Here is a 12301-nt window from a genome sequence, read left to right on the forward strand (position 1 = left end):
GTTCCTCGCGCTTATATCGCGGCGGTAGCTGCGAGTCGCGAGAGCTCGACCGGTAGCTCGTACACGACCCCGACCGCTTCCTTTTTCAGGGGTTTCGGTTTCCGGTTCGGGCACCCGTTCGCAGGGACAAGAGGCGGTTCTCTCCATCCCCGTGTGTCCAATCCCCCTCTCTCTCTCTCTCTCTCTCTCTCTCTCTCTCTCTCTCTCTCTCTCTCTCTTTCTATCTCTTTCTCTCTCTTTCTCTCTATCTATTTCTCCTTCTTTCTCTCTTTATCTTTCTCATCTTTTGCCACCCCTTTCTCTCCATTCCTATTTCTCTGATCTTCCATCGTTTCCCTCTTGTCAGCCGTTGTCTCAGTCTAGCGCGAGTTGCCACGTTCGGACGGACTTCGCGGCGTACACCCTGGTGCGTGCGGCTTGTAAGGGAACCTACGCGTCTCTCCTCGTCATCTTCGGCATCGTGTTCGTCGCCACAATCGTCGTTCGGATTATTCGCGTTCGTATTTCACTCGTGTTGAAGCCGATCCGCGCGATGCGAGATAGAATCGTGCATACAAGAGGAACGACTTCGCCAAAGGACGAAAGCAATTACGGATAGAAGAAGCGGCATATAGATTGACGCGAGGGCGGAGACGGATGGGATTGTGGAGAGAAAGAAGAGATAGCAGTAACAGGACAGGAAGGGTGACGATGATGAACGCGGACACACGAGAATGCACGTTCGCGCGAACGCATGATCCCTGTTGAGAGAGGAAAAAGAAAAGAAAAACCGAGTGCGACAAGAGGGTGCGAAAAGAGAGAAAGAGAATAAGAGAGCAGCTATCATAGGAAAGGAAGAAGAGAAAAATAGGCGCGACAGAGGCGAATTTTTTCGTTGCCTACGTGGAACGGGCTGCTAGCAGAGGGAGCAGCCACGCTCCGCAAAGTTGCCTAGATACCGGGCAACACCGTGTTGCGCTCCGGTGAAGTAGGAGGCAGCGAAGGAGGCGGAGGTGGCGGTGCTGCTCCGCGGGAGGATGGAACGCGCGGTGGACTGTAGTGAGACGAGGAAGACGATCGCCGGCCAGGCCGCGAACGCAGGTCCGTGGTGCTGCCAAGAGTCACGATAGCACACCCGCGCCCCTCTCGAAGCCACGAGAGAGAAAGAAAGAGAGCACACGTAGGTCGGAAATCGTGGCAGCGTGGCTCGCGGTTCGAGAAGCCAATCGCGAAAAGTAACGCGGCGTCGTTTGCGGTGCTACAGTCAGAACCATCATCGTTCCGTCGAACGTTCGTCGATACCGCCTGTGAATAACGACGAATAGTTGTAACCCGCACGTCTCTCTCACAGGCATCCGGAGTATCGTGATATTGTTCGCGGATGTGGACTCTTTTTTTCCGCGAATTTTTCTATCGGGAGAAATCTTTTGTTTTTACCAACTCGCGCGAGTATATCTACGGTATCACTCGTGGCTCTCTATGTTGTTTCGCTCTCGCGGCCGGAAATTCGCGATCGAATCGTCGAGGTGGGTGTGTGCGAGTAATAAAGTGAGCCCCGGTGTCGGTCGAGAACGGGGTGAGAGTACTCGTAACGATGGACGCGCCGCTGGGTGGGGGAGAGCAGGAGGATTCGGTGTAGCGAGGGTGCGTAGTCGCCACGGACACCTGTAAACGAGTTCTCGCAGTTTTCCTTCGAGACAAGATCCTTTTCGTCGTATATATCCGAGACGATAGAGCCGGCGACATATAGAGCACGCCGAATGCACGCCGAAAAACGCAAGTTTGTGACGTACGCGTACGCGTAATTGACGAACGATACCGTGTGAAAAAATACCGGATATAGCCATAGGTACGTTCGTATCGACTGCGTCGCAGCGTCAAAACTCCGCAGACGCATTTCCCGTGAGATTAAAACTCGCGCCATTGTTGCTTCTTCGTGGCGTGTGAAACAATGGAAAAAATTGCTACCTATGTCGATATAGATAGAAACCGCGGTAATGGCGTGCCATTTAATGCACACTCCTCCGTGAATCCGATAAATAGGTCATCGTAATGCTGGACTCGTGATCAATGGCTGGTTGGTTGGAAAGGGTTGCAGCTAATTAAATCGCATATTTTCGTTACGAAATACGGAACATTTCTATTTAATATAATTCGCTGCATGTAAAGATAAATGCGCGAGAACAAAAGCACATTCTCGTCTATTGTACTTTTAAAAGGCACAAGATATACATATAGTAATAAGATTATTACTTTTTCCAAATTATTTTCTTCTTTTCTTAAGATATAAGAATACTTTGTTACATATCTAATAAGATTTGATAATATATCCGACTTTTTTTTCCATTATATAAAATTTCAATTATATAAGATTTTAATTCTCTTTAAATTCAATACGTGATGTTAAATATAATTATGCTTTTCCAAATTTTCGCGTATAATAATATTAATTATAGAAACCGCAAAATATTTCGGGTCTAGCTCGCAGAAATCGATTTATGAGTCTGCATATATGCGATTTTTTTCAATTATATTAATAATTCATTCGGTCTCACCAAGAGGATGGAAAATTTATGATAACGGGGCTTGGCGAAACCGATCGTGCTCAGTCGCGGCACGTTTTTCCAAGGGGAATACAAGAAATCTTTTCTTGCTGATAGTAAAATAGTAAATCAACCTTCCAGCTTGTAAATCACCTAAGTCTTTGCGATGCTCGCGTAACGACTGTAACCGGTTACGTATATTGGTAAAAATATCGATAAATGACAGTATTATTCAAATGAGTATCTTACTTTATTATTTCGTGGGGAATAATGTTGTATAACATAGATTTTGTGCACAGTTTTTAATGTGAATTTATAATTTGAAAATGCTGCAGAAATTATTTTTGACATTTCTAATTTTGAAAAAAATGTTTGAATGCTTGAATAAGTTAAATTTATCGGACTATTATCAATTAAAAATGTCATTAATCAAATAAATATAACAAATTTTAGAACCGACAAGATAAATCTAAAAAAATATCGTGTTCTTGATTATTTCTCAATTAATCTTTGATCATATAAAAAAGTGGCAACATAAAAGAATGATACTTTAAGAATATTTTAAATATATGTGGAATAATTTTATCGTGACAAAGAAAAGTGAGTTTTACAGCTTGAAATAAAGCAAATAAATCTGAAAAATTGTGCACGATTCTATAGATAAAACGGTTGGAAGGCAATCTCGGACGAGTTCACATATGAGACAATGCGAACCGCGAAACGACGCCGCGCGCGATAGGAAAGTAGGGGCGCGAAGAAATTCACGCACACGCATGCATACACACGAAATGATTATTTTTAGGATCCCTCACGAGAATGTTCGAAAGGCTGGAAAGCATCGTCGCGCGAACGTAGCGCGTTCTCTCTGCGAACGATAAAACGCCGCCACCCTTCAACGATCGAGACCTCGCGGATACGCACAACCGAGAAGCGCGCGGAAGAACGCTTGGTTATGACGGCCAAGTCGGGAGGTGCGTTAGCGAGGGCATCGAGTATCGATTAGCAGATGATTCGCGCGGAATTGAACTCGACTCGCGAGATCTGCACGATGATGATAATCAGTGACGCAACGGATGACAAAGCGCTTCCGGGCGATATTCGCGGCAGTGAGCACTGCATGTAGAAGTGAACACGCAAAATTGTGCAGTGTATTACGGTCACGACGGGGCACGTCGGGACCCGGTGAAAGAACATCGGCGAGTCGGTGTCGAGCCTCGATCTGGCCCTGCAAAATTCATCTGCCATGGCGCACCAGACAAGAGATCTACCGCAGTCGCGAATAAAGTTTTATAATATCGCGGTCGCCGCCGGTCTCCAAATAGTCCTCTTGCTCACCGTCCTACCTCAAGGTAAGTTCGCTGCGACGCGAATTTCCGATATTTTACGGTCGTATGTTTACGCGACATTACTCGTTATGATTTGCTTTATCGCTTGTCGTTTCAAGAATGAAAAGGTACGAATAATATTTCTTTAAACGCTTTTGAGAATACTGACGAATGAAACTTTTAATAATGCGAATTATGTGCAAACTACATTCCATCTGTCAGTTGGCAGATATATTATACTGAATAATATGATTCAAATTCATGTATAAATACTCAGATATCAAATTTTATAGCCACATAAAATGTCAATAGCGATTGTTAATGGAAATTTTTACGAGGTGCATCTACTAGTTGTCTGAACGTTTAATTTTTTTAATAAGGCGTCTAAAGTATCTCTCTCATTCGAAATGATATACACATTTACTTTTACGTAATGAAGTGCAAAATTCTGAAGGAAGCGTTTGACTTATATAATACACTGGATCGTTGATGTACCTAGTAGGAACTAGTTAGTTAATGGTGATTAGCTCTAAAATCTGATATAATCTTACATTTAACTTTGACTTGCTGTGTCTCTATTTCGAATAATATAGCAATAATTCCGTTTGCTTTCATTTTGAAAGGCTTTTATTATTTACATATGTATGCATTTCATAATTTACTTAATCTGTGTGAAAAAACAAATTATCGTAATTTTAGTTTAAATATTATTAGTATAGACATTGTATGAAATAAAAATGAATATAAATATAATATATTCTCATCTATTAGTACTCAAGGACCAGAGTCGATTTTTGCATGTCGCGACTTTTATTCAGCCATGTCACTTCTTCGGGCTTCGGGTTATTCTTTTTCTCTCTCTCGCTGTCCTGATATAGAAATTCCGAAAATAACTTTAGACAAGTACATAATTTAATGAGCGTCGTTCCCACGACTATATTCTAACGTTATCTTTGCTACAGACATTTCTAGTCGACCAGCATGTTAAATATGGTAGGAAATCATCAATATCGTTCATATTGATAAAACTAGTCGCGCACGTGTCAAATTATAATAATTATAAAAAAATCACTTTCGAGATAATAGCAACAGTGATCCGCTAATTGCCGTTATATGCTAGCCTATAATAGATATTTAGCATTCTTCCAAAATAATGATCCATTCCATGCTTTGTTCGCTGTACGTTGTACACGTTTATGCACATATGGAAGGTATGTGCTTGTCTTTATATAATTTACGCGTGACTGATTACGCTAAAAGTGGCGCCGGGTACGCGTATAATAAATCGGTTCGTCAATCATAATTACGCGGACGACGCGTTCGGCAACAGTGCAACGTATAATAGAATCACCACAACTGCGGTATACTGGGTGCGACCTGCCATCACGATGCATCGGCGCTCGACCGCGACAAAACTGCATTTCGTTCAGTCAACGAAGTTTCGCAGCCATGCGCGGTACGACTCGGTCGGAATTAAATCGCACGATTTGAGGAACTCCCTCGGAAAAACATCGATGTGTGTGTCGCGGACAGCAAAGTTTCGACGTGGCCGATGTTGGTTTCCCCTCAGATTCTATGACACATTAATCTCCGCGGTAACGGATTTAGACCTATTGGGAATTGAACTTGTCGCGATTTCGAGAGAGAAAAAGAGAGAGAGGGAGAGAAACTTCACGAGATTTTCTCGTATTTTAAAACTCAGAGCTAAAATTGCGAAATAGAAATCAAACAACATCGTAGAAGAATTTTGGAAATTCAATCTTTTTCTTTCTCTCTCTGTCTCTCTCTTTAATTAACTTTAGATTTGAGTATTTTTCACTTTTGAGTGCTTTTCTTAAAGTTTTGAAATATGTATACATGTGCACAGAAATTATTTTATATAATAGTCAAATAAAAAAAAGATATCTACATATATATTTCAATAAAGTGACATATTTCTTAATATTAGAAATATTTAATATATTCAAAATTAATTGTCTAACTTAGTTTGTGATATATATTTCAAACAAACACGGTTAGAAGGTTAAACATAACTTTACTTGGGTCGGAAAATATGCAGAGTCATAAGTCAACGGGAATACCAAAGTTTCGCGATAAACATTCTAACGCAAAATATCATGCGACGATTGAACTTGCGTGATTGTTCGGCAGCAACAGTAAAGTTAAACCGCTGGATTTAAACTTGAAATTTATTGGTTCGTTGAGATGGAGCATTAATATCCCTTCGCCATCATCGCTCATGTGTTAAAGGTCGCCCAGCAAAGCGATAAAATCTTTCCGGTATAGACGATCCGTAGTATTAAGCGCTTCGACAAATTTTTACGGGAAATATGTGTACACCTTCTCGATCATTATTCTCTGACAATATATCCACATATAAAATATTTTATCACCAAGTAACGCTATCAATTGGATGTCATAACTTCCTTGCATCCACATCAAGTGAAAGTACAAGTATGATACGATCGTAATGTGTAATGTAACTAACTCGTAATTCTATATCTCACGGCTACTTTTATCAGCGAGCCTCATTTTTATCAAATAATCAGAAAATTTCTTCCGCATTATCTTCCCTGCGCTCCGTACTGATCGATCATTGCTTCACTCACCCTCGTTGTGTTGTGTCAGTCGTAAATCAATCAGAGTGTGGTAAGTGAAGAACGATCGATTGGTAGCCTCTCCTTTCCTACACGGAGCTTCTCCGTTATACGTCCCGATTTAATTTCGATCGAGAATCAATTACCTTCAGCCTGATGCTGATGTAAAATTCATCGTTGTGTTTTTGGTACGTCCGATAAGTCTGCAGTCCACGGCCGGCGACGTATCTATTTTCGACCGTGTAGCTCGCACATTTCTTCGTGAGTCCGAGATTACACGACCCGCGATAATAAGTCATTCGATTTATCGCCGGTTTCGCGCAAGATATCTTCTCGGAGGGGTTAGATTTCAGGGAAGGCTTCTGGATTTCAACCTCGCCTCCTTTACTGATCGCCGTCCGATCGTGAGTTATTCTCGGACGAACTGGAAAAAGCCTCCCTGCGAAACTACCGCGGGCACTGCGTATTTTTCTACGTTACGCTTTACGGCGGCCAATGGCTGTTTCTCAATTACTGGGGCACTGGCGAGGGGCTCTCTGAGAATTCTTTCAAGAGAGATTGCTCTTTAAAATAGCGCACCATGTTTCGTTTTAACGAGCAACGCACCACTTATGTGTGTACGATTTCTTTTCCTTTCTTTTAACGTTGTAATTAATTTTTTAACAAGAATTTTCAAATCCTCAAATGAGTAAACAGATATTAAATGCTACAATTTGTGATTCCAAGATTTTAATTTGGAATTTTTATATATCATAATATAATTATCGATTTGAACTTATTTATGATCAAAAAATAGTTTTATCACACACATGCGTTGAATATATTGTGCTTTTATTACATTTTATTACATGCACATGGCTTTGAATATTAATAAAGCACACATTAATATCGCTTAATATCCGATCGATATCAAAATCAAACTGTCAACTTTAATATCGATCGATTATTATCAGACTAGGCCAGAGAAGCATCTGTCAATGAGGTGACGCACATGAGAATTATTAACTGTCAAATAATTAATGTTATGGCTAAAGATGTAGTAAAATAAAGTATTTTCATAAAATAACATGTAGATTGTTGAGCTAAATGTGAAAGAAACTATTGACTAATTTATAATTTAAATTTCGTATTTCAACAAAAAAAAATATTTAGATATAATATATAATATTTTCTTAATATTTTCAATATTATATTTTTATAAATGTAGTTTTCAATAATACAATATACCTAACGCATGATTTAAATTTTCATTCATTAATTATTTTCCGCGGCCATCTGGAATACACATGGGATCTTTCTTTAGGAAATATTTTTCCGAGAACAGTTAATTTATCATTGTTGATGAAACAGCTTTGAGTCTCTTCCGCGTTCGCTCACATAAAATATCCCCTTGCTTCGCCTAGTAATCGGTTTCAAAGTTCCGACGAAGTAATCTGCGATCGATGCCCCAGAAAGCATCGCGGACGGAAAACCGTCGAAGGGAGAGCGGAAGTCAGTCTTCGTTAAAATTTCAGAATGTTTCGCCGGGGATTACGCTTGTAACGTGTTCGTTTAACGCGTCGGCTCGACGTTTTACTGTCATCGGTTGAGCACCACGGCTGTCGGATATCGAGATTTTTACATTGCGCGTATTGCGCCGCAACGGAGCGGAGACGCCGCCTATAACGTTGATATCGATTCTCGAACTTGCGACCGCGCCATTTCTCGTATGCGCAATCATACACAAGTATTAATCGAAGGAAATATTTTCCCTGTGAGATTCGTCTTCTCTCTTCGGCATTTATATTTTTTTGTATCGACTCGAAATCGCGCTCTTTATGTGCACGAATGAAATCAGACGTGGCGCTGACGGCTGTTGAAATTACATTAAAATCGATAGTAAAACTGTATTGATTCCTCACCAAAATTTAATTTGGTCCCTTTAGCCGCGAGATTTTCGCTTACATCGCGATATTGGTCTATCTGATAATTACAATCCGACTATTGTATTTTATGATGGTTGTAATTCAGTGCTTGACAAGGTAGCTTCGCGCATTTTGCGCTGTGTATAATTACTAATACCCTCATTACGGACAGAATGAAAAATCATGATTTCACTGAATGACGGCCAATCACACAAACTTGGTTAGTCGTTACGATTTGACATGGAGATAAAAAATCGTATTACCAGGATTATTGTTTGCGCATAACAATATCGTCCGAATAAACAGGGGTTTGTCAAAAACATTTCACGGATGGTTATTGTTACTGTAATCGGGGAAATCTCGTGACGTAGAAACTATTATTGATAAAATTGGATAGCTTCTTTTCTAAAATTTTGTTAATCTATGAATAAAAATATATAGCAGACACAAGATATCACTTATCATAAAATTTTTCTAAATTGTACAAACAATAATGTAAATAAGTATAATATATATAATGTTATAATTAGTCTATTTTATATTTATTATACGCATCGCTTTACTTCTAAAAAATTGATAATATGAAACTATTTTTTATTTTCTTATTTTTTTATTTTTTCAGATATATTGCTTTATTCAGCATAACATGTTAAACATTCACAGATAATGTTAGTAGCAATGGTTTTCTATTATTACTGGTCTTTTAACACAGGAAATCAATTTAGGTCACTATAGAGCTATAGAGATTCGCACGATGACCACAATATTTGAACATATATTGTTCATTCATACAGTGCACTAGCGTATGCATGTGTGTATATATATATATATATATATATATATATATATTAAATTAGTACACAGATTGTAAAAGATTAATGTTTGTAATGCGCGTATGCTTCGATGAAAGCCGTTGTTGGATTAATAATTCGATGTCCATTTGGCCCTTGCAGCTAAAATATAAGCCAAGGACATATGATATTATTAATATTAATACGTATACGAGGGATTAATATTAATTTTTACTTTAATTTATATCTATATCTTTCTACATCGGAATATTAAAAAAATATTTTTTCAACATAAATTACATGAATAATATATAATTCATATATAAATATATGTACAGCTATATTCAAATTTTCTTAAACACTACAGTCTTATATTATATATTATACGTAAATTTTTTAAAAAGACACATGCTTGAAAATGAAAAAGTAATCAGTAAATTCCATCATTCTCATGGCTGATTACCGAAGCTCAGAAAACTCAACGACGGCTTTCCCGGGAGACTATATTGCAGCACCAATTCGTTAGAAATTAACTTCGCACGGGCGATACATTATCCGGAAAGTGCGCGTAAATTTGCCCGCCGAAAGTTGCGACTACGGTCCCGGGAGTAAGAGACCGGTCGCCGACGAATCCCCGAAATGATTTATAATCCGTCATAAAAGCAGGAACTCCCGGGAGACGCGGTTAGAGAACGCCGCAGCATCTTCATCATTTCGGTCGGGTGGTGACGGTGCGGAGGAACGCGGCTCGGATTTTCGGGACTTCGGACTACACAAACCCGACTATACAAGACCACGATCCCGTGCACCGATCCGTTTTATTTAAATCACAGCTATCCATAACGTCGAAATTCACTTCGGCCCGTTTAATGGTGATTTATGCTCGGTCCGCCTGGCCGGCCCACTTTTCGCAATTTAGCCTGGTATCGCGCCAGGGATTGTTTGTCGGGATAATAGAATGTGCCGTTTCTGTGTATCATGCCGTCTCATGTGTACAAGGCTCAACATAAGTGATGTTTGAATAAAACGTGCTCTTTCTCTCTCTCCTTTTGTCTCTCTTTCGGAGAATATGCTGATAATTAATTAGAACAAACAATTACATGCGTGATTTAGCGATAAGCGCGCTGATGGATATGATGGGGATATATGTATATGTTTATGTAACGAAGCAGAGCAAAATACACATTTACGGTTTTATGAGAAGTTTCGTGAGCATGATGGTTGCCATAAATGAAGTACGGAGCGAAGATTGTATCTTCTCCGTCAAGAGCGGGATATGTACGGGCGCCGGCGGAGTCCCTGAAACTTTTTGGCAGAGATCCTCTCTTTATCTTTGTGCGAGCGGTTCGGTTTACCGTATTTACCGAGAGCTAAGCGCGCGAAGTAAATATGCGACGCGACCAGCGAGGACCAAAAGGTCCTCCGCGCGTCAAAATATCGTCGCCAGAATAAATATACGAGCGGTTAGAAGCGGGAATCGCGCGCGATCGATGCCCAACTTCCCCACACGCCGGACGTAAAAGTTAAAGTTTATTCGCGACATCGCGAGAGCTATTTGAAACGATAGAGATGGGAATCGCGTTCTCTCTTATGAGAGGAATCCTTTGATGTAAACATTAAATTTCAAGGACGATCCCCATGCCTCCGATACGAAAGCGTTCAAACGCGCAAAAATCTGAATATCCTATGACCCAGATAAATTTGACTTTTTAAGGCGTGGCGCTGCCCTACACGCTGTGGCGATGAATGAAACATTTCGTCGATATAAGTGGATTCCGCGAGATGATATTAGAATTTGAATTTCTCGACAGTGTGTGTTGCGTGTGTTCTGGGGGGTTCGATAGGCCAAGCGTCGATCTCCAAAAGATGTAAATTCTTACAACGCGTGCTTCTTGATATGCGGATTTTCCCCACGAGGAATGCAAATATTTTGCAAGATGGATTATTATCTCAGAGATCGTTGACTGGGATAGTCTCAGAAAATTGAAAGCTGTCATTTCCGCGTTAGAGCTATATGGCGCAGGACGATTGGACTTGAGACTTTTCATCTGCATATACGTTCACTTTATAACGTGCAATTCAGAATTCTCTATTACTGTCCCCCTCCGATTTCGTTCGTCACGAGAAAACGTTTGTCACCGCCTGTCTGCTAGAATTGCAGAAACTATTTGTACTTAATCTCCATTTACCGCTCAAAACGAGCTTTCTGAGCATGACAGGTTGTAGAAGTCAGTAGTCTCGCTTGTATATCGAAAACAATCCCGTCTGCGGATGTCCCGCGACTAAATTGTTGCTTTGAAGTCTCGAACCGCGCTATCAGTCACTTGCGTTTCCATTAAACTGCAAGCAGTCGAATGTACCTACATCTCGGGCTTTGGGCCCCGAATGATCAAAGTGGCATAGCCAATCTCATGTAAATGCGAAAGTGATCGAAGCCAAGACGCTACTGGTGCAGATAAGATATAATATACGTACATATACATGTGGACATGAACTCTATGTAGGAGAGGTCGATGTGACATGAACGTAAAGCCTGGATCTCACGCTTGGTCACACGATACATCACAATCGATACATCATAATCGCTCACAGCTGCAAATACATCTGCCGCGTCGAATTTCCGTCTATCTCTCTATCTTCCCTCCCCCCTCCCTCTCTCATTCCCTTTGAATTGAACATGAAGTTAGAGAACACGTATATGAAGAAAATACTTACACGGCAATCAGCTTTTTAATAAAGCAACTTCTTTTAATTCAGCAAAGATACATACATTGCACTTTTTTTACCAGTAAAATCTCTCTCTTTTTTACCAGTAAAAGTAGAAATTATAAGAAGCTAAGAGTATTCTTAAATATTTTCGTATATAAATGTTGTTACTCATAAGTTTTTACTTTTACGATTTTATCAAGCGTTTTATGACTATAAATATATATTTTATATATTTTTTTGATATAACACATGTTTTATTCAGATAAACATTCTTTTTATTTATTATGCAAGCTGACAATTTTGATACTTGAATTTTAAACTTTTATGAATTTTCGCAATTTGCAATTATATCATTATTCTAATTTTTCTGTTTTATTTTACCATCTTAATTAACGATTTCTGGTCTCACATTACCGTGTTTTGTGTCTGACCTTGCAAGAATATTTCCCTTGA

At 39.8% G+C, this 12301-nt stretch overlaps 1 protein-coding gene across 8 annotated transcripts in view; it reads left to right on the top strand.

Annotated features, from left to right (window-relative positions):
- Nachralpha6 (nicotinic acetylcholine receptor alpha6) overlaps positions 1-12301 on the top strand; it is a 235468-nt gene continuing 223167 nt past the window's right edge. For 5 of the 8 annotated variants that reach the window (XM_083049565.1, XM_083049506.1, XM_083049541.1 and 2 more), the window contains exons 1-2: positions 1-1828; positions 3325-3871. In XM_083049565.1, coding sequence (XP_082905691.1) covers positions 3766-3871 — 106 coding nt within the window. In that variant the 5' untranslated portion in view covers positions 1-1828; positions 3325-3765. The remainder of the gene's footprint in view (positions 1829-3324; positions 3872-12301) is intronic. The other 3 variants (XM_083049523.1, XM_083049514.1, XM_083049532.1) reach the window with 3 other exon arrangements.

The sequence above is a fragment of the Prenolepis imparis genome, unplaced genomic scaffold (assembly GCF_030444845.1).
Source record: "Prenolepis imparis isolate NDT839.2.m4 unplaced genomic scaffold, iyPreImpa1.0 SCAF_1, whole genome shotgun sequence".
Taxonomy (NCBI): Eukaryota; Metazoa; Arthropoda; class Insecta; order Hymenoptera; family Formicidae; genus Prenolepis; species Prenolepis imparis.